Here is a 21,204-nt window from a genome sequence, read left to right as displayed (position 1 = left end):
TTAGTTGCTGAAGGTCCAGAAGGGGAGAGAGAAGGATGGGAAGCCAGAAAAATTGTTCCTGAGCAGAAAAGCCAGTCGGACAGATTGCCGTTCGCTACACGTGCCCGGATACCGGCCAACCAGATTCCCTTCCATAGAGACTCATCTTCCGCTTAGTCCTCTGTCTCTTGATGTATTCTTGTAAGCAGATGTCATAAAACTCTTGAAACATCCATCTCCATCCAAAGTGGATCAGACTTTACCCACCATAGAGGACGATCGCTCTTCGCTCTAGCACGGCCTAAATAATGGCTCGTCGAATCCGATCTGCAATAACAAACACTATCCCATGTTACGTCCCACTTTGGTAGATGTATTTACGACCCAGACAGTTGGAATAGTATGGATGCGACGGAAATCATGGGTTATCAACTCTCCGGTGTTGCGGTCTTGTCTGGACCTAGACCACGCAGAGTCCCCACTTTCGCTCAAGTTCTTCGAGATATATAAAGCAGGTGGAATGCACCTGAAGCCACATCATACAACACTATCAAGAGAACTAGCCGCTTCAAAATGTTACTGCTTGGTTCTACTGCCTTGGTTTTGCTCCTCGGGAGCAGGTCAGTTTCTGCCGGTTCACTGAAGGACATCAAGCATGTTGTAATCTTCATGCAGGAGAATCGATCATGGAATAGTGTAAGTCTACCTGAGCTCAGCAAACTTAAGCAAAACTAATGACTGTGTACAGTACTTTGGCACAATGGCAGGCGTCCGAGGATTCAACGACCCAAACGTGCAGGTCAATCCAGATGGATTACCTGTTTGGTACCAGTCAGTGTGCTTTCCTATGTTTTCGAGGTCTTGTGCTGATAATAGTATTAGACAAGTCGATCCTGACATGTCCAATGCTACGACAACTCTCCTCCCTTGGTATCTAGGTTACCAAGGAGGGAACACGACTGACGCGATCCAGTGCATGGCAGCGGGAGATAACGGTTACGAGGATAGCCATGCCTCGCTCAACGGAGGACTGAACAACCACTGGGCCCGCAATAACACCCCCTGGAGCTGGGGATATTTCAAGAGAGACGATATCCCTGTTCATTATGCTATCGCTGAGGGTTGGACGACCGGCGATATGTATCAAGTATGTTTCTGCTATCACGTTGTCAAAGCTATGTCTAATACCTTATAGGAGTCACAAGTAACCTCTACCAACCCAAACCGTGTTACTCTCGTCAGTGGCTCTGTAAACGTTCCTGGCGGTCCTCAAAAGCCTGATCAAGGCGGCGTTTATATTGACAACAATGTAACACCTGGTACGTCTGCACCAATTCCTCATATACTATATCATACAATGGAACTTAGCTGACTGTTGACTTCAGGGTGCGATAGCTATAATATCAACTGCTATCCCCTCAAATGGAAAACAATTTTTGAAGTCTACGAAGAGGCAGGCGTTTCATGGCAGGTCTACCAGGATAAAGACAACTTTGACGACAACCCTTTGGCCCGGTTTGAGCAGTACCAGAACGCTTCGTCTTCCTCACCGCTCGTAGAGAAAGGCATGGCGTTTTTGGGATTAGAAACCTTCTATGAAGCTGCTGCCAATGGGACCCTTCCGGAAATCAGCTTTATTGTCGGCCCTGCAGAGTTGTCAGAGCACCCACCTTATATGCCCAAGGACGGTGCCTGGCTGCAGAAGAAGGTTGTGGATGCTGTGACAAGTAGCCCCGCATACAATTCTACGCTGCTCATGATAAGCTACGACGGTAAGCTACAACTTATCAGCTCTTTATCAAGGGATTCTAACGATATGGTAGAATCTGGTGGTTACGGAGACCATGTCATCCCTTTCCACTCACCAGAAGGCACACCAGGTGAGTGGATGGAGGACCCTTATGGTGTTTTTGGAAAGCTATATGTTGGACCTGGTAAGTCCCGCCACCAACCCATGTCATAATATTCATGCTGACTGCTTAGGCCTTCGGGTACCTTTCTATATGGTGTCCCCGTGGACCCGTGGCAACCGTGTCTTCACTGAGAGGGCGGATCATAATTCTCAAATTCTGTTCTTGGAGCAGTGGCTTACGGCGAGGGGCTATGAGAATGTGCAGACGCCAGAAATGGTTCACTGGCGCCGGGAACATATGTCTAACCTCGTCAATGCACTGGACTTAGACCATGTACGACCATTCCCTTCTGTCCACCACATTGATATCGAGCTAATCCATGAAATAGCCCGATACCAGCCTCCCAAAATTGCCAAAGGCTGAAGAGCCTGAAATGTCCTCAGGCTCTTACGTCGGCACATCCAACTGCGAAGCAACGTTCCCAGAGCCCCGTCCTCCTGTACCATATGGGAAACAGAATGTGACAGAGTCATTGTTCTTCGAGGACGGATACAAAGAGGTTGTCGGCTACCTGACTGAGGGACGGTACCTCGTTTTCGAGAAGTCTGGATATGCGCTCACCAATATCGGAAACACAACCAGATTGAGCAGCAGCGCAGCGCGTTCGGACCACAGTGACATAAAACAAAGATGGGTGATTCATTATTCCAGCGGCGAAGAGAGCCAGATCTTCAAACTCTCTAGTGCACTGGATGGCAAGTGGCTTGGCCCACACGGAAGTCTGCTGCCAGCTGGTCGCCGGGGCGATGCTGCAGAAGTGAAGATTACCTTCCTGGGCAATGGTCACGGATATGGTCTGCAGTATGTCAACTCGACTGTTATCACACTGGACGGTCAAGGAGGCCTGCAGATGAACTCTACCAAACACTCCGGAGATGGCTACAAGGTGTGGAGTGTCACCTACCACTAGGAAGTGGCTACGGACTCGAGACCAGGCGGAAGGTTAAGAATCATCCATGGCTGGAACTAAATTTCTGCTAAGAGTAGCTGGTCTACTATCCCTGCATTATTTGCATAGCGACATTATAGACGATATAGAAGTGCTGACACAAATACAAGAGGCTTACATGTAACTATACTCATCATTGGACGGATGAACCACTAGCTCAGGATGACCACTTGTAGTAGCGCGTAGCTTCCTCCGAATCAGACCTGGGTTGAGTCACAGACATCCCCGCAACGAGAACAGATCGCAGTACATTTACTGCATTCAGAGTTATCTCCACATTGAGTAAGAAAGAGACATTCACTTTCACTTATTGAGCAAATTCTAACTAATTTGCTACAAAGACAAACCCTCCCAAATCAAGCCACAAGAACAAAAGATCCATCAAATCGAAGGAGAGGACGGACCAGACACAGAATGTCTACCAGGATCCGACAAGCAACGCCCGACGATCAACCCATCATCGAGGCAATCATACAAGAAGCCTTTTCCATCTACATCGCTCGCATTGGAAGGAAGCCCCAGCCGATGCTAGACGACTACACTGCACTGATCAAAGACGGAGTCGTCTACGTGATCGAGCGAGACGGTGAAATAAAGGGCACCGTCATGCTTGTCCCCCAGGAGAGCTCCCTGATAGTGGATAATCTAGCCGTTGCTCAGTCTGCACGGGGTACTGGGTTAGGTCGCAAGCTTTTGGAGTTCGCTGATGAGTCGGCTCGGTTGGCAGGCTATCGCGCCCTTCAGCTGCATACGAATGAAACGATGGTTGAGAATATAGCCATATATACACGAATGGGCTATGCGGAGACACATCGGGCGGATAATAAGGGGTGGAAGCGAGTTTATATGGCGAAGAATTTGGATTGATGGGCTAAGCTGGCGATGGCTATAATTGTTAGTCAAAGAACGAAATTTGATTTGAATGATGAGGCATATGTCGGTTTAGCTGGCTGAGTATCTGATCAGCCATCCTCATAGAACGCCCACTGTAAGTCCTGAGCTTCTCGCCTTGGAAATGTGATCAGATTTGACCATAGTATCATATTGAGAATGAAAGTTGATCCGACCATAAGTAGTGAACACTGTGAAGTGTGAGATATCATTGGACCAAAATGACGAGATCGCGCTGGAATCAGGCCGGCCTGCAGTAATGCCTGAAAAGACGGGCAGCTAGGAATACATTCCGGAGATGTGGCTTATTTCCCCCTCTTCGCCAACCCCTCTTTCTTCTCTTCATCTTTTCTCTCACTTTCCCACCACCGAGACAATAAGAGTGAACAAAACCATGCCAAGTGAAGCAAAGAATGCCCGTTGCGACTGCTTTTCAAGTATGAAATTCATAGAGAGACCCTGTGCGACAAAATCTCATCCCGGCCCAATAACGGTGACAACAATTGAGGATTATCGATGGAGACACCACCATGTGGGCCTCTACCGTTGACCGTTTGTACGGAGTAAAGCAAACAAATGCTTCTTCCTGTGTCAAGATGGACTATCTATCTTCTAATCTAAGTGGCACACTCAAGGCTTTTCCCCCAATGCGACTCAATGCAGTATGCCTGATCTACACCCAGATTGATGGAACGATGCCAGTCTCTTCTACGGAGTATAAGCACGGGCGTCTACATATGATGTTCACGCTCATCATCCCGAGGTTGCGGTCAGGTAGCTTGCTGCTTATCTCTCCCCGGTGTGCGAGTGAATGACAACAACGTTTCGGTCCCCGGTCGCGACCCATACTTTGGTCCAAACAATGCCTCGGGATTGGTCCTAGTCGAGTAAGACCAGGAGGTGGGCAAACAACAGTGTGTCGTGTGCCACCAGACTAGCTACAATATTCACCGTCCACATACGAGAGGTGTCCCCTTAGCAGGCTGCGTCTGTGGCGTTTCTAGCTGAGCATGGCTGAGGCAACATGGTACCTTTTTGTTGAACGATTGAATCATAGCAGCAGACCCTGGATTATTGTGGGTTTGACGGGCGGAAACTGCCAAGTCACCTGAGACACACGTTGATTCCCCGTTCCTCGATGCTCCATCATTTTCTACCTTCGCGGCTCAACCTCTACGATCGTTCTTTTTCCTTCGACAAGCCACACCGCACCGTCCTTCGCCACTCAGCCATCTGTCGTCAATTTTTTGTCCGCCTTGGCCGTCACCACGTTTGTGGTCCATTCCAGGTGTGGTCTGAATTTGTTTGGCTTCAACGTCCTTTTCATTGCGAATCTCTCAAGCATTGCTTCTTAAAAGAAAAGTGACGAACGGGATCGGATTCCGACCGTATTTTCCCTCTGCTGGACCGCTACTTATCTCTGTCCCCACTTGGTCGCATTTTTTCCTCCCCTGTGTGCCCCAAATCCATTATCCCCTCCAGTTCCGTTCGCCAGTGTCAACTCCATCAATCCATCCACTATCCAGTTATTCTCTCAAAGACCACCCTGGGCCGTCCCTGAGTGTTCCAACTCCTGCGATCCGTTCTTCTCCCAGTGTACCCGCACGGACTTGGCATATAGTACGGAGGATCCCCAGCTCCAAATTCTCCGCCATTTTCCAGGTGCCGATTACGCCACGTCCAGTCGCAAAGTGATCTGCTTCCCGCACTTACGGCCTTGGATGGGTTACCAGATCACCCTTTCTGCCAATCCGACGTACTCTTCGCCATTGTCTGGACATGCCCTCAGTCACCGACCAGACCGGTCTTTCTGGTCTTGAATTTGATGGTAGGTTGTTTTCTTGGTTAACTTCCCGTCAACCCATTCCCCCTTTCCTTGGGCGCCCACAACCCCGTAGTCGTAGGTTCTCCGAGGCTCTGCTTCCGGGCCATATGATCTCATAGCCCACTGCGACTGCTGGTATTCGATCAACCGTCCTTAACCCCTCCCTTTTGCGGTCTCTTAACCTTCCCTGTCTGGACTACCCCCCTAAAGTGTTGATGGATTCTGACCTGTCATCTAAAGGACCACAACCTATCCTGGGGACTGGTTTGAACGTCTCCCCCCAGAGACATCACCACGCAAATGGACACGAGTCTTCTGCAATTGGGTCAGACGGGAATGGCTTCAGACATCGTGTGCCCGCACCCAAGAAATCGGCAGCCAGGTTGCCTACTCACCAGCCGGCTTCTCTAAGTAGTCAAACATCCAGCGTTATTACTGAACCCGCACATCGCCTTGAAAAAGATGGCGTGTCGAAAACTGGCGAGGAAGACCCGCAGAATAGCCTTTTCGCACAAGTCTACGAATGGCTTCAGCGCGAAAAATCCAAACGGAGGTCTCACAAGGCTACAGATTTAGCCATGGATGGTGTCGCCAGTGATGGTGACGACGATGATGATGACGGTGCTAGCGTCCTCGTGGAAAGACCTCTACCTTCTGGTGCTGACGCCGCAATGGCACTCGACAAGCTGGAGAAGATTCTCATTCAGTACGCCACTTCACGGCAAGGAACAGACTCTGTACACCTCGCTCGACGATCTGGTCGTCGGCGTCAATACTCCAAGGGGTTGCGTAGGGGTTCTGCGTCCGAATCCGACTTTTCGGACCACGAGGCAGCCGCCCCTAGCGTGGATGCTGTGCTGGACAACTCAAAAACCCTCGCTTATAGCGGCGGTGGTGGTACAGAAGATGACGACAATGAGAACAGTGTTAATGCGAGACGTGCGAAGGATAAAGAAGCCTGGGCGCTGTTCAAGAGTGAAATCCTTCGGCTCACTCACACCATGCAGCTGAAAGGATGGCGAAAGCTTCCCATGGAACTTGCAGTTGATATGGGCGTCGTTCGACTTAGTGGTGCCTTAACCAATGCCGTATATGTAGTTACACCGCCACAGAATATCCCCGTCCCCAAGGCGGAAGATGGATCATACTCACTGGTACCCAGAAAACCTCCACCGTAAGTTTCCTTACCTGGATCAGACACATAACCCAGAAGCTAACTCTTCGTAGGAAGCTACTGCTGCGTATCTATGGGCCACAAGTAGATCACTTGATTGACCGAGATAACGAGCTTCAAATCCTCCGCCGTCTAGGCCGAAAGAATATTGGCCCGAAGGTGTTGGGTACATTCAAAAACGGGAGGTTTGAAGAGTACTTCGAAGCTCGCCCACTCACACCCAAGGAGCTCCGCGATCCTCCGACTATGAAACAAATCGCGAAGCGAATGAGGGAACTGCACGATGGAATCGATCTCCTTGTAGATGAGAGGGAAGGGGGGCCCATGGTCTTCAAGAACTGGGATAAGTGGGTAGACCGCTGCGAGCAAGTAATCAATTGGCTGGACAAGGAGATCCGATCTGAGCACAACAAGAGCAAAGCAGCATCCGAAGCTTGGCGCCGGCGAGGCTTTGTCTGCGGTGTTCCCTGGCCCTCCTTCAGGAAAGCAGTTGAAGGATACCGTAAGTGGCTTTTGTCCAGCTGTGGAGGCATGGACGGAATAAAGCGACAGTTGGTGTTCGCGCACAATGATGTAGGTGCCTCATTCCAATCCTCAGGGACTGCGCTAATGATTCAGACTCAATATGGCAATCTGCTTCGGATGGAGCCCAGCCACGAATCACCGCTGCTTCGGCCTGAGAACGTGCATAAGCAGCTAGTTGTTATCGACTTCGAGTATGCGTCAGCTAACACTCCAGGAATCGAGTTTGCCAACCATTTCGTAAGTCAAATGTTTCTCAATGACTGAAAGTCTCTTGCTGACCCAAATAGACTGAATGGTGTTACAACTATCATGATCCGGAGCGGCCGTGGGCATGCGACACCAGCCGCTATCCGACTCCAGAGCAACAGCATCAGTTCATTGAAGCGTATCTGAGCCATCGACCCGGATTGCGCGAGCAAGCCTCCCCGTCCATCACCCCTTTGATGCGAGGCCTCTCCACCAACACCTCATCACTAGCTCCATTGAGCCTGGATGACGGTCCGGATGTGGACGTGTCTTCTCGGTTCGATATCGAGAAAGCGCACGAGGACAGCACCAGCGCTAAGATCCAGTTTTACGCGCGACAAACCAGGCTGTGGCGAGTACTCAACTCCGCGCAGTGGGTAGCCTGGGGAATCGTGCAGGCCAAGGTGCCTGGCATGGAGGAGGGTATCGCAGCAGATGAAGCCGCAGCTAAAGCCAAAAACGGTCACCATGGTACCAATGGCAACGGTGTGCATTCAGACGTGACAGCTGAAGCGAACCACTCCACCGGAACTCCACCAGTCGATGCCGATGTGGACGAAGCCGAAGAGTTCGACTACCTTGGCTATGCGCAGGACCGCGCGATGTTCTTCTGGTCCGATTTGCTGGCGCTGAAAATCATCCGGGAAGATGAGCTGCCCGAATCTTTGGTACAAGTGATCAAATCTCGCATGATCGACTACTAAGCCTATCTTAATAATATCTTGCCTTTTACGATTATGAGTCGGATGACATGAATGACGAAGCGATTCTTCAACAGACATCGGCCTTGCCACTGTACATAGATATGTCATAGTTATGAATCTCAACGGATTTACTAGGTAGAATCTTGATGTCCGGCCGGAGTTATGTAGACAGTATAAGAATAGTAGGCATAATTTACCTCCTCATCAACTTCCTCTGCGTCTCCCCCTTCGCCTTCTCCACCCACTCCTCATACTTCCCCTCCCCCTGCTTCTCCTTCATCCCCACCACCCCCTTCAACACCTCCCCGATAAACCCCACAAAATTCGACCGTCTCAACGTATTCTCCCAAGCCCACGCCCTCCTCTTCCTCTCCTCCCTCTCCAACGCCTCCACATCCCCAATCTCCTTCGCCGTGACCCTCAAATCCCTCACCACAGCCATCAAATTAAACCTCGTCTCCCCCTCCGGATACCGCGCAATCCTCTGCCTCAACACCTCAATCACCTTCTCCGGGAACTCCTCCGCCGTACACCCCCCATGCGAAATCGGATGCGGCTGCAACCCATCCAACTCATACAACTTCCCATCAACAGGCGTGTACGCAATGAAATGGTATACATCCCCTTCCTCGTCCTGATTATTCCGCACGGTCTCGTCGACAAATGGCGAGGCGCGCGCGAACGCGTTGTGTGCGCTCCGGATCAGTTCGGAGTTGGAGAGCGCTTCGCCGCGTAGGTCCGGTGGGAATCCCGCTGTGAAGTCCTTGAAGGAGTGGAGTTCCGGGCCGATGTTGATGGGGTAGGGGTTGCTGGAGGAGGAGGATGAGGAGGAGGAGTCGTTGTTCAGGATCACGGAGAGGATGGCTTGTGTGCCGCAGGCGTTTTGGATCGTTTGGTTCGCGAAGAAGAGGTTAGGCGATGGGTCGGTGTCGTAGGTGCCGGATGGGGGTGAGGTCGTTGAGGATGTCGAGGTGGATGGTTGTTGCGTTTCGCGGGTCCATTTGAAGAGGAAGATTACGCCGTAGACGGGGCTGGGTTTGGGTGAGAGGTAGGTGTTAGTGGGTTGGGTGTTGGTGTTGGTGGAAGGTGGTATGGGGGTTACCTTAGTGAGCGGATTGTGTCTGCGTCTAGAGAAATCAGTTCTTCGAATTGGACGTCCTTGACGCCGAGGTTCTCGATGAGGGAGGTGAAAACGCCCTGATTGATGGTTTGCTTGTTAGGTTTGCTGCTAATGTATGCTGCGATGTGCTTGGTTGCGTACCTCGTCGGACTCGATTGTGCTCCAGCCTCCGCCGTCGGCCATGGTGTGTGTTTTGGGATGAGATACGCTGCGCAAGAGGGGTTATATATAGTATATAATGCAGCAGGGAGGAGTATAGCGACGGGGTATGATGTCTATGCTGTACTGGTGGGCAGGATGTGATGTGATGTGATGGTGGATACCTTTGGAGCTGTTGTTTGGTGATGATGCAAACAGTACACATGTGCAAACATCCTCGGTCCAAATCTAAACAACTGCATTGCATGTTGTAGCCTGAATAATGAGGTGTCATTTACGTGCATGACCACTTCTATTAGTAGAGTTGAATCGTCGATCTCATGCTCTCTTGTCAACCATAATCCCTTGGCAGCTGAAGTCCACAATGGGTTGTTCATAAAAGCCAAGAAATCCTATGGATTAGGCCTCCAAGGGTCTACTCAGCCTTGTCCACATTGCAGATCGATCTACCCACGCTTATCCACACTCACCAATCGACACATGAACAGCGCAGCAGACTTCGTATATCTCTGTCTATCATTAACTTTAATGGGTGGACAATGTAGTTGTTTTCAGCTTAGGCGTCAGACATCTGGAACATGTCTATTTTGGACTTACCGACTTACTTCGTTGGCTAACTGACTGGACGCCTTACGGGCCTAAATGTCGATCATCTAGTAAGCCTGTCTTCAGCTACAGCTACCGTGGAGGAGTTGGAGGACAATATATAATTTGTAGATATGCCCCTTGTTTTACCCCATAGACACACAGACAACCAACGGAAAATTTTCAAGCCCAATTCCACTCACCTTCGGACTCCACACCTTCCTCTTCAAACCAAAGAGTATCATCACCATGCAGCTTCTCTCCATCCTCCCCATCGCAGCCTTGGCTGGTACTTCCATCGCAGTACACTGGAATGTGACCCTCTACACCGACACCGAGTGCACCGAATACAAGTGGTCATACGCCGGAAACCAGAGTTACGGGTGTTACTCGCTTGAGACATACAACCCAACCATTCAGTCTATCAGGGCTGAGATCCCCGAGGACTGGGTTTTCGATGGAGCAAGTGGCGGCGCTTGCAATAATTTTCACACTTTCGGGGGCTCAGGATGCTGGACTCAGGGTCAGGGTCAGGGATTCAAGTCTTTCCAGGTATACCCGAAGGCAAGCTGAAGTGATGGTGAGTGTGTATTACTTAACTTGGTGGGTTTCAAATCACTGATTATTGCTTCTCCAGTTACCCAACGTTGATGGAATAAAAATGACTCTTTGTTCATGGTATACATGCTACTTATATGATTTATGCTTCAATTGTATCTAGCTTTCTTGCCATGCGCAGCACTAGGGCTATACTAGTCATGAGCATTTGGTTTTCTATAGCAAAATGACGAGACCAGGTCTTTGTTGTACCTAGATGAGCTACAATGAAATATCTTGCTCTGGCAGGACTCAAGCTTTTAGACTCGTTTGTCAAAGTCCTCAGGGCCTAAATATAGCATGTGGATATTTGCTAGGTCATCCATATGAAGACGTAGGGTCTGTTTGGAAGGCAATAGTATATAGCAAAAGTCTCCAAATAGTATAAATTATACTCGGTTTGATTCGGGCTGTAGTTGTTCAAAGATGGGAGCATTAACTTGCATGAATTGCTGATGGAGATCACTTATCACATAACCACGTATATTTCTCAATCTACAGTTTCGACGGACAACTTTTCTTGAGTTCCCAAGAACAGGATTCATCAAGTTTATCCGAGATATGTAATACTCATACCAACTTCACAGACCTTGCCTGCGACCCTACCTTCGAAAGCAGCCATCCACCGTTCTGCAACTTCTGAAACACCCCGTCAGGGTCATACTTCGCAGCAATGCTCTTAAGCTTTGCTACATTCTCAGCACCATAGCTGGATAGTGGATCTTGATCGCGAGACGCATAGTTGGAATACCGGTACGGAAGATACGCGCCAGCCTGCTTTGCTGTCGCTTCGGCAACATCCACAATCTTGCGGACTGCTTCTCGGACGCGATTCTCGTCTTTCGCATGTTTCCAGTCGGCCATTGACAAAAACCCTACCTTGTTAGTTTCGCGAGCATACCATAAGGAGGGCAACATACATTGCTGGCCTACTGCTTCTAGCCCAAGAGGCGTTCCGCCATCCTTCTGACTCTGTTTCATGGCCAAGGAAGACATGGGCTGGAATACGTTGGTCAGGACAAGGCCTTCAACATCACTCAAGGCCTCCTGTTGCTCTCGGCGGACCTTCTCGGTTGCTTCGTACAACTCTAAACACGGCTGACTGGACATTGTTCGGAACTCATGACTAAGGGTCTGTTAGCATCCCACACATCTTGAAGTATCGTTATAACCTACTGCAAAACCTCCGGTGAGATAACCGAGGCAACTGCCTGAACAAGCTCATAGATCGAGCGAGTGCCGGGCGGCACAAAGTTCATCAAGAAGGGGATATCATAGAATGACTGGAATGCAGCAGGCTTCTCGACAGGTGCACAGTAGAAGAAGACGAGAAGAATTGCCTGGCTGGTAGCATGCCAGACGAGAGATGCCTTGTTATCGACTTCAATTGCTTCATGGTACTTCATAAGGCCCTTGGCGAGCTCGGGGTAAGCCGTTGGAGGGTATACACGAGCTTCAGCCCAAGACTCGGTAGGCACTGTCACTAGGTCCATCTTGGTTACGATGCCTTCGGCTTTGGTTAGTACTCAAGCCGTTATACCCCTGAGAAAAGTGCTTACCAAAGTTAGGACCGCCTCCCTTGAGGGCCCAGAATAAGTCTGCATTTTCTTGGGCATTGGCATTGACAATTCTTGAGTCTGCGAGGACAACCTGCGGTCCAATTAGCGAGCAGTCGGAAGACAGTGCAGTACATATCTTATTACTTCATAATTAGTTACGCCCATTGCACCCACTCCATACTGACTGTTTTGAAAGGAGATCCCTCCTCCCAGGAGAAGACCAGGAACGCCGACAGTCGGAATCCGACCTCCTGCCACTGCAAGACCATAAGGATCGAGAGCCTTATAGACGTCAAGCCACCTCAGTCCAAGTCCTACATCAGCGGTAGACTTGTCTTCCGACAGCTTGACATGATTGAACTTGCTAAAGGAGATGACTACTCCGCCATCATTGCTGGTGAACCCCGGGTTCTGTAGGTGGCCGCCGCCTCGGACAGAGAAGTTAATGTTGAAGAAACGACAGAGAGAAAGAGCACTTGCGACTTCCTGTGCTGACGTTGCTGTGACCACGAATAATGGCTGGAGCCAGCAATTGATTGACCTGTGTAACAGGATTAGTCTAATTGCACATGTGCTTCGAGGGTGTGTCATCGTCATACCAGGGTACTTGACGTTGAGCATCATACCCGTCCGATTCCCGGAAGATAGCATTCTCGCCAAAAAGCAAAGGAAAAACTTGGGCAAGATAGGATGCCCGTACGGAGTTCTTCTCATCATCTGAAAGTGCTGCATACTTGGACAGTAGGTCCTTGATTGTTGGGGTTGTGGAAGCGTCAACGCTCGCCCCCTGAACAATCGTTGCAATGATTGCTTCACAGCTCATTATGGCTTATTAGTGCGAGAGGCTGCAATGACAGGGTTGCTTACCAGATACCCCGCTCAATAAAGAAAAAGAAATGAGGATGTTCACGAAAAGGAGAAACTACGACCGGTATCCACCGTTCTCATTAAATAGGACTCATTGGCAACGGACATGGAGCCGGCACGCGGAACAAAGCCCAGGATTTGCGGGGCTAGAACAGCCCTAGTCTGATAGTCACACACGCTATCCTACGCCAACTTTTTTCTTGCCTTTCGCGTTGTCCATTATAGTACAGGGATTTGATTCCTCCTTTATCAGAGATTTTCAACTTAATCTTGGCTAAATGCCGAAACGGAGGACTTTATCCTCGACATGCTCCCCCATAGGATTCGACATTTCTACCTTGCCACACGAGTAATGACCGGTGTGGGAGGTTAGATTAATTGCAGGATGGACTGGATGGTCATACCACGAGTTGGTGGTCTGCCTGCGATGACTACTACTGTCCGTATCATAGTCCTCGTCCTTGCTATTCCAACTACCCTGGTTTGCGGTCTCCGGGTATGTACCTGACGCCTTATAAGGATGAAAAGCACAACTCATGCAATGACATGTCTCATAGCTCTACCTACGAAAAACGGTTCTAAACTCATGGGGACTGGATGACTGGATGGTAATGGTCGCTCTTGTTAGTCTCTCTGAATGCTCGAGCGGTGTGAGACAAATGACTGAAGCGACAACAGATCATGGTGAACGGATTTTCGGCGCTTGCATATACCATCACCTACTATGGTCTCGGAAAAAAGACCAAGGATGTTTCAGATGCGGACCTGCTGGTTTGGTGGAAGGTACGCTGAACTAACGCACCCTCTAGATTGGACAGCGGCTGAGGTCACAGGCAATACTTAGATCTACTATGCTGCGCTCTGCAGCTATTTGCTTGTTGCTGCATCGGTCAAGACAAGTTTAACTGTCTTTATAATGCGGCTTTTTCCCACCCGCAGCATTAGCATCGCTGGCAGATGCATATTGGGATTCCTAGCGGCCTTCACACTCGCAGGAACTTCGGCTCTCGCATTCCAATGTCGACCCGTTCGCGCTGGATTCGACAAAACCATCCTTGATGCTAAATGCTACAGTGTTGACACTTCCTTTGCCATCCTCATGGCGCAGGGCGTTATCATGTTTGTGATGGATCTGACCATCCTCGTACTACCGATCCGTCGCGTGTGGCAGCTTCAGATGCCACTTGGACGAAGGGTCTTGGTACTTGGACTGTTTTGTCTTGGTATGCGAAAGCCTCACCTGAACCAAATAGTAACTGACTGTTATGTACACTCAGGATTCACAGCGTGCATCGCCGCACTGGTTCGCTTCAGCACTTTGACCTATGCCAGGGACGAAACAGACTACACCTGTAAGTATAATGGTATCAGTGGTCTGATGAGGATATCCAGATTGCTTACATATATTTACCACCAACAGACACGGCGGCTAATTCACTCATCTGGATGGAACTCGAGTTCAACCTTGGTCTCATGTCCGGCTCCCTTTCGTCCCTGCGCAAACTCATTAAGCTTCGATCGCCTTTCGGGTCGCGCCAAACCTCTTCTTTCACCGGAAGTCGGCCCAACAACGCCGAATTAGGGAGATATAAGGGCTGGGGTAGGGGTATAAGCAAGAAAACGGAGATCAACAGGGTTTTTGAGATCGTAGACAGCAGCCAGGAGCACATCGCCCCGATTTACGGTCAGGGTGAATTATGCACCACCACTAATGCGTTCTCCAATCGGAAGCTTAGCCGTTAGACTCTATCTTCGCTCAGGATAAAGATATGTGACTTTGTACTATGATCAATCTCAAATGCAATCACCTTCGCTCACCCATGCAGCAGCGGTAGAAATGCACACGAACCGTTGCTGCTAAGGGGGAGGGGCCGCTGTCAAATAAGCACAGCTTCACTAATGCCACCGGCACAGACGCTAAATCGACCGGCCGTCAGACGGTGCGGTTTTATCATTCCCGCTGACTAGTCTAGTCTAGACCTGCTTTCGCTGCCACTAACTAACCATTTACTACGTACATTTTGCATAACTAGCTAGGCCAAACTAGGCGTGAGCAAAGAAATCAGTGAGCATCCGGGTTCCGGTCGGCTTTACTGTTCCAAACAGCCGATGGACAGCCACTCCTCAGGCCATCTTCCCTACCATAACAACAAACCCGTATTCCTCTCTTCCGAGTAGTAGGAGCGATTCTACCGGCAGAATATTTATTAAATGGTTCTTTACATGCTAGAGCCTGTAACATAGGCCACTATTGCACAGAGCCTGAATATACTGCCTGAGGCCCCTTAAGTGAACCAGGGGGTTGCGTAAAACCTCCGCAACCATATTGCGAAGCAGCCCTTAAAGAGAGGCAGTAAATGGACCTACAGGTTCTACAGGATTGTTTTTTTGTGACACCCCACGAAGGCTCTTTATAGTAGACGTTGCGAGAGCCAGCGTGCGCTGGAGAATATAGTGCTATGTTATAAGCGGAACCAAGTATGACTATGTGAGGAAGCCTGGACAACATGGCGGTAGCGCCTATCTACACATCCTACACATCCTATATTAACTATATACATTATCCCTTGTTCCTTTCAAAGCAGCTCGCACAGTTGCTCCTAAGCTGTCTGGTACACGTGCTATCAACGGTCAGTCATGGAAAGCCAACCCAGGAATTTCTGCCGACTGGACAGGACCCTGTCGAAACCTTTGGGGTATACTTTGATATTGATTGGTACCTGGTGGTAATTAGTACATGTCTTGAGCATCAGTTTTATTTGATGCTGTTCATTTTATCTTAATGGTAGTAAAGTACCATGATGAGTCAAAGTGATAGGGAATTTAACGCTGATATCACCTACCTAGATCTTGACCTAGTGCTTTCATTAAGCACTAGCTGCAATACAAACACTCTTCATGGCCATTGTAATCACGTGAAATTACAATACGCGGGTTTTTGTAGCCCAGATCTAACTTATACCTTACTATACGTGACTTTGCTTGACGTCAAGATGCCATATGGTACTTACCATAATCATTATCAAGTGGTCACAGGGCTGACTTCGCTTGAGCTCGGGAGCGTTGGATGATATTATTGGCTGAAAGGTTGTTTCCCCCAACCCGTATCAGGATTAGTCACGTCGCGACCTGTATTGTGCCACCAATGATTGTCAACTTCTTGAACAACAACCCATAAATAACACAAGTGCCATTTGGCTTGAAGGCAAGTTCTCTGTAATGAATCCTTTGAGGTTAGCCGTTCCTCATTTGACTGCCTTGCTTCGCAAGAAACCGTTCCCCATGCCTTCTGCCGGGCCACCTTTACCGCCCGGCATACTCGTTGATGAGGAGATCTCGCCAGTATACAATCCCAAGTACTTCTATCCAGCGAAGCCGGGAGAGGTACTCGGCGACCGTTACCAGACTCTGGTAAAGGTTGGCTGGGGCGTGTCTTCAACGGTATGGCTTGCGTGTGATTTGCAAAGGTAGCCTTCAATAAAATCTCCGCCATTCGAGACTTGCTGTCGCTGACCAACATACAGGCAGATTGAGGAGCCCGGGAGTGTTGTGGCACTAAAGATTGCCAATAACAACGCAAGCTTTGCTGGTCATGAGTGCGAAGTTGAAGAGCACATCTCTACGGCAGACCCATCGCATCGCGGCCGCTCAATCATCCGAACATTACTGGACTCCTTTCAAATTGAAGGTCCAGAAGGTTCTCATTCATGTCTTGTGTATCCGCCAATGAGGGAGCCACTATCGATGTATCAACGGCGTTTTGATGAGAAAAAGATGCCATTGCCACTCGTCAAAACATACATCCGTGCCCTTCTTACGGGCCTCGATTATCTTCACAAAGATTGCAGGACTGTTCATACAGGTAAGTCCATCACGCCCCTTTCAAGGCTTCTCGGTGGTACTGAACTCAGGTGACTGTGTAGATATAAAGCTCGAAAACAACATGGTCTCATTTGAGGACCCAACTGTTCTTGCTGAATTTATTGAATCCCAGCTTGAAAAGCCAATGGCCTTTAAGGTCGATTCGACAGGGCGACCAGTGTATCAGTCTCGCAGTGACTTCGGGCCACTCAAAAGCTTGAGAAGTATACCACAGCTTGTTGACTTTGGCTTGGCAACGAGACTCGAAGAAGACGATGACTGGGGTGTCTGGCCTATTCAGCCGGACCACTATCGCGCACCAGAGGTGATATTGGGTATTGGGTGGCAAATGCCTGCAGATATCTGGAACCTTGGTGTTCTGGTACGTTCCGTTATTCCATAAGTCTGTTGCATTCACTAACTTGGGACAAGCTATGGGATTTGATTGAAGGCAAAGAGCTATTTCAGCATATCCATGATGAACAAGGGCGCTACGATGCTAAACTACACATGGCTGAAATGGTGGCCTTACTCGGCCCACCCCCTCCAGAGATCATGCAAAGGTATCAAGACATGCGAGAATACCCGTGGCCGGAACCTGTTAGACGAGAAGATGACAGACTATGTGAGACCGCGGAGGAGTACTTCGATGGGCCATTCTTTGACAACAACGGTATTATGTGTGTCCTTATCTGGAGATTTCCAGATTTCTTACTTATTTTAGGTCGCTTTATATACGAAGACTTGATTCCCAACCGAACATTAGACGACGCGGTTTCCTTTCTCGATGAAGAAGAGAGAGATAACTTCGTTGACCTTGTCAAGAAAATTCTGGTTTGGCACCCGAATAAGAGAAGAACGGCAGGCGAACTAGCCGCGCATCCTTTTCTTCAACCCAAGCAAACGATTACTTTATTTTCTGCGAGCGCTTGCTGGTGGACAGTTCGACGGTGGCATCAAACAGCCGGTTCAGACGTTAGCGCAATTGTCATTTCGAATGGCATGTACAGTTGGGTCCGTTTATGTATGCAAACAATACAACTAGACTTTGGACTGAGTTCATGATTGCATGCGCCACGTCACCGTGGACATCATTCTGATAGCTTTTCACAAGCCCCCCTAGCCTGGTAGGTACTTCGTATTCTCCCCACCCCCGGCTTACCGCCGAGGAAAGTCTCTATTATGAGAGTAGGTGAAAACATACCAATCTCATACTATGTACAAAATGTTAGTATTAGATATTAGGCTCGCACGAGGCATCTTTCTGTGGCGCATCGTCGGCAGATGGCATGGCGTTGACGGACCTTTTCGCTACGATTGCATCACCGGGAACTGTTTTGTTGTCGCTGATCACAAGGTCGCGGAATTTTCTTCTCTTCATATCATCATGTCGATTGGTGTAAACGGAGCGTGTGCCATAAAGAAGCGTAGAAGAGTCTATAACTGCCATAGACGGTGGTCATGCCGAAGGGGATTCAGTAGCGTTGTTATGCTTCATGTAGGCTGTCAGCCACTTAAAGGTTAGACATCGTTAGAAACTTGAGAATTCCCGAAATCTTACCTTTTTATAGCGCTACCAATGAAAAATGTCTGAATGCTATAATGGTAATTCAGTTCTGCCGGAAGTCTCACCCCAAAGAAAGATGAAACAATTTTTTATGTAGGCTACGACGGTCAAGGCCTTGCTAGACTTCAGTAAGATGTCACAGTGGATACAGATTCGCGCTCCAATGGCAGCCTAATAGGGTGAACGACAGTTGGGTCAAGACAGACCTTGACGAAGCTCCAAGTTTATCTTCAAATTGTGAGCCCCCGAACCAGGGTTACCTACGTCATGTGTATTAAGCCTGTATCGGTAACGGTAACAGTGTAATATGTGGTCCTGTATCTTTCGATTTCGATATTAAGTCTCAGACGCACCATATGCCTAAATAGGCATACCAATAAAGTTCACTATGCGTGTCAAACTTTAGTAGCCACACTGGCCACCGAGGGGTGATTGACGACATTCAATGATCTGCACGATCCAAGATCTATAAAGCAATGCTACGTCCAGAGTGGAAACGGCAATAGTATTTCCACCACACATTTGTTGCAATAGACGCTGGGAGTTTTTGAATCCGTCGATTTCTCGGTCTCTGCAGTTCACATATTGACATCATCCAAGACACTTCAAAATGGGCCTAGACTATCTTATGGTGTAAGTATACGAAGTAACATGTTATGCTAGCCATGCTTATTATCTAGGCATTTGACATACAACATCCCACTCGCAGTGGTGATGACATTGGCTTACTGGCCTTTCTTTACAAAGCTGGAACTATACAGAATAGCAACGCTTATTACGGTATGCCCTCTCAATCCAATGTACGACACCTGCTGATACATCCAGATTGCGGTCATATCAACCATTCCCTGGGACTCCTATCTTATCAGGGCTCGGATCTGGACATACCCACCATATGCGATACTAGGACCGAGAATATGCTTGATCCCCATCGAGGAGGTTTTCTTCTTCGTCATTCAGACGTACAATACAAGCCTGGCGTACATTATTCTAACAAAGCGCTTTGTTATGCCTATGTATCTTGGACCGCAAGATGCACTGAAAAGAAATCTAGGAATTGTCATTATCGGCTCGTGTCAATTTTTGGGACTGGCTAGTATATTTCAAGGTGGACGGTATACCTACCTAGGGCTCATTCTAGCTTGGATCTGCCCATTCATGATGATGCAATGGTAAGCATACACGATCGATGAATGGTGCACGCTAATTCTATTAGGCTGGTGGCCTATCGATTTATTGTACGACTTCCACTTCGAGAGGTATCTCTGGCGGTCTGTATACCCACTCTTCTTCTATGGGTTGTAGACACAATCGCCTTGGGAAAGGGGACATGGGTGATCGAGTCAGCCACTAAGTTAGATATTCAACTCTGGGGGAGTCGGACGTCGAGTAGGTGCCTATGAGAGAGCAAGCTTATCTGAGTTAATGTGTCTTAGGGAAGCGATATTCTTCGTTGTAACGAATATCATGATTGTGCTTGGTCAGATGGCCATTGACAATGCGATTGCATTGGGCATATATAACATGGGTATCACTTCAGAGACGGAATTTCCATCTTATGGACAGCTCTTCACGCAGTTTATTACCAGACGGAATGAAGAGCTCAACATGAAGTATATACATGATCTACGCGATGCAGTGATGAGGCTCAAACAGCGCAGCCAGAGTATGTACATGGGTAGTGCCATGTTCGAAGGTCAACTTCGCATTGACTTGATCTATTTGTAAGTGCTTCAGAATGTTGTCGTGCCGCATACTAATGTGTATAGGTATTCATTCTGCCGAGTGATAGATGATTTAGTGGATGAAGCACCAGACAGCAGTACGGCACGGTCTGTAATTCAAGAGTGTGCACTGCTTCTTGAGCAGAGATTCGCAGGAAAGGACATGGAGAAAAGCATACGCTCTGACCCAGTCCTGCTATCGTCCATCGAGCATCTTCCTGTTGAAAGGCTGTCGATCGAACCTCTTCAAAACCTGCTGAAGGGCTTCGAAACAGATCTCGAATTTAACACCAGCCATACCAAATCTCCAATCTTAACCGAAACAGATCTGGAGAGATACGCCTACCGTGTCGCAGGAACGGTTGCCGAATCCGTCATCCAGCTAACCATCGCCCACGACCGCCCACAAAATCTTGATAAACACACGCACCAACAGACGATCACCGCAGGCGCACTCATGGGCCAAGCACTCCAATACATCAATATCGCCCGAGACATTCAACGCGATGCAGAAATCGGGCGCGTGTATATACCCACAACCTGGTTAGAGGCGAAAGGGCTCACACCAGCCAAGGTTCTGGATTGTCCCACTGATCCACAAATACAGAGCCTGAGGATGAGACTGCTCGATCAAGCGGATGAGTGGTATAGAATGACAGAAGCGGCAATTGGGAGGCTTCCATTGGAGGCCCAAGGCCCCATTCGCGTCACGGTGGAGAGTTATATGGAAATTGGGAGATCGTTGCGGCAGTTGAACGATCTGCGGACAAAAGGAAAGATGGAAGTCCCGCTGTGGAGGCGACTGAAAGTGGCCTATGGTGCATTGGCCGGCGGTATGTAAATTACTGCAAGGCTCATATTGCATCGATCTACATGCAAGGATCAGAAAACAAATTTTATCAGGGGAAATGAAATAGATGAACTAATGGACCTGTTCACATCGCTGCTGCCCCTTAATG

General features: G+C 48.8%; 9 protein-coding genes across 9 annotated transcripts; 7 read left to right on the top strand and 2 right to left on the bottom strand.

The window, feature by feature from the left end:
• Positions 1 to 552: 552 nt before the first annotated feature.
• On the top strand, positions 553 to 2,802 carry BO85DRAFT_366039 (nonhemolytic phospholipases C family protein; the record flags this gene model as incomplete). Its single annotated transcript, XM_025655763.1, has 8 exons — positions 553 to 675; positions 728 to 810; positions 862 to 1,126; positions 1,175 to 1,298; positions 1,365 to 1,751; positions 1,803 to 1,913; positions 1,963 to 2,165; positions 2,221 to 2,802. 8 exons carry the CDS (start codon positions 553 to 555, stop codon positions 2,800 to 2,802), a joined length of 1,878 nt encoding a protein of 625 aa, XP_025518143.1.
• Positions 2,803 to 3,072: 270 nt separating this feature from the next.
• On the top strand, positions 3,073 to 3,898 carry BO85DRAFT_517790 (GNAT family N-acetyltransferase). The gene is made up of 2 exons (XM_025664938.1): positions 3,073 to 3,123; positions 3,183 to 3,898. The coding sequence occupies exon 2, from the start codon at positions 3,256 to 3,258 to the stop codon at positions 3,706 to 3,708; it is 453 nt and encodes a 150-aa protein (XP_025518142.1). The 5' UTR covers positions 3,073 to 3,123; positions 3,183 to 3,255; the 3' UTR covers positions 3,709 to 3,898.
• A 1,407-nt stretch (positions 3,899 to 5,305) lies between these two features.
• On the top strand, positions 5,306 to 8,303 carry BO85DRAFT_221570 (putative choline kinase). The gene is made up of 5 exons (XM_025654704.1): positions 5,306 to 5,560; positions 5,798 to 6,731; positions 6,785 to 7,304; positions 7,350 to 7,493; positions 7,544 to 8,303. Exons 1-5 carry the CDS (start codon positions 5,512 to 5,514, stop codon positions 8,204 to 8,206), a joined length of 2,310 nt encoding a protein of 769 aa, XP_025518141.1. The 5' UTR covers positions 5,306 to 5,511; the 3' UTR covers positions 8,207 to 8,303.
• Positions 8,304 to 8,399: 96 nt separating this feature from the next.
• Positions 8,400 to 9,622, bottom strand: BO85DRAFT_466795 (putative 26S proteasome-associated ubiquitin C-terminal hydrolase; the record flags this gene model as incomplete). Its single annotated transcript, XM_025662151.1, has 3 exons — positions 9,468 to 9,622; positions 9,309 to 9,403; positions 8,400 to 9,237 (listed from the first exon to the last, which is right to left on the bottom strand). The coding sequence occupies exons 1-3, from the start codon at positions 9,507 to 9,509 to the stop codon at positions 8,400 to 8,402; spliced, it is 975 nt and encodes a 324-aa protein (XP_025518140.1). The 5' UTR covers positions 9,510 to 9,622.
• Positions 9,623 to 10,244: 622 nt separating this feature from the next.
• On the top strand, positions 10,245 to 10,890 carry BO85DRAFT_517787 (uncharacterized protein). Its single transcript, XM_025664937.1, has 2 exons — positions 10,245 to 10,650; positions 10,708 to 10,890. The coding sequence occupies exon 1, from the start codon at positions 10,320 to 10,322 to the stop codon at positions 10,641 to 10,643; it is 324 nt and encodes a 107-aa protein (XP_025518139.1). The 5' UTR covers positions 10,245 to 10,319; the 3' UTR covers positions 10,644 to 10,650; positions 10,708 to 10,890.
• Positions 10,891 to 11,040: 150 nt separating this feature from the next.
• BO85DRAFT_415336 (FAD-binding oxidoreductase) lies at positions 11,041 to 13,049 on the bottom strand (the record flags this gene model as incomplete). The annotated part of the gene is made up of 6 exons (XM_025657682.1): positions 11,041 to 11,542; positions 11,588 to 11,793; positions 11,844 to 12,174; positions 12,227 to 12,317; positions 12,371 to 12,767; positions 12,826 to 13,049. 6 exons carry the CDS (start codon positions 13,047 to 13,049, stop codon positions 11,238 to 11,240), a joined length of 1,554 nt encoding a protein of 517 aa, XP_025518138.1. The 3' UTR covers positions 11,041 to 11,237.
• Positions 13,050 to 13,520: 471 nt separating this feature from the next.
• On the top strand, positions 13,521 to 14,836 carry BO85DRAFT_457097 (uncharacterized protein; the record flags this gene model as incomplete). Its single annotated transcript, XM_025661489.1, has 6 exons — positions 13,521 to 13,589; positions 13,651 to 13,716; positions 13,772 to 13,876; positions 13,938 to 14,316; positions 14,371 to 14,445; positions 14,514 to 14,836. 6 exons carry the CDS (start codon positions 13,521 to 13,523, stop codon positions 14,834 to 14,836), a joined length of 1,017 nt encoding a protein of 338 aa, XP_025518137.1.
• Positions 14,837 to 16,375: 1,539 nt separating this feature from the next.
• BO85DRAFT_365939 (putative protein kinase) lies at positions 16,376 to 18,019 on the top strand (the record flags this gene model as incomplete). The annotated part of the gene is made up of 5 exons (XM_025655760.1): positions 16,376 to 16,545; positions 16,618 to 16,955; positions 17,017 to 17,336; positions 17,387 to 17,627; positions 17,679 to 18,019. 5 exons carry the CDS (start codon positions 16,376 to 16,378, stop codon positions 18,017 to 18,019), a joined length of 1,410 nt encoding a protein of 469 aa, XP_025518136.1.
• Positions 18,020 to 19,131: 1,112 nt separating this feature from the next.
• BO85DRAFT_508934 (phytoene synthase) lies at positions 19,132 to 21,143 on the top strand (the record flags this gene model as incomplete). The annotated part of the gene is made up of 6 exons (XM_025664485.1): positions 19,132 to 19,154; positions 19,202 to 19,301; positions 19,347 to 19,693; positions 19,738 to 19,905; positions 19,958 to 20,245; positions 20,291 to 21,143. 6 exons carry the CDS (start codon positions 19,132 to 19,134, stop codon positions 21,084 to 21,086), a joined length of 1,722 nt encoding a protein of 573 aa, XP_025518135.1. The 3' UTR covers positions 21,087 to 21,143.
• Positions 21,144 to 21,204: the final 61 nt, after the last annotated feature.

The sequence above is a fragment of the Aspergillus piperis genome (assembly GCF_003184755.1).
Source record: "Aspergillus piperis CBS 112811 unplaced genomic scaffold BO85scaffold_4, whole genome shotgun sequence".
In the NCBI taxonomy this organism is placed as follows: Eukaryota; Fungi; Ascomycota; class Eurotiomycetes; order Eurotiales; family Aspergillaceae; genus Aspergillus; species Aspergillus piperis.
This window is presented reverse-complemented; position numbering and strand designations above follow the sequence as displayed.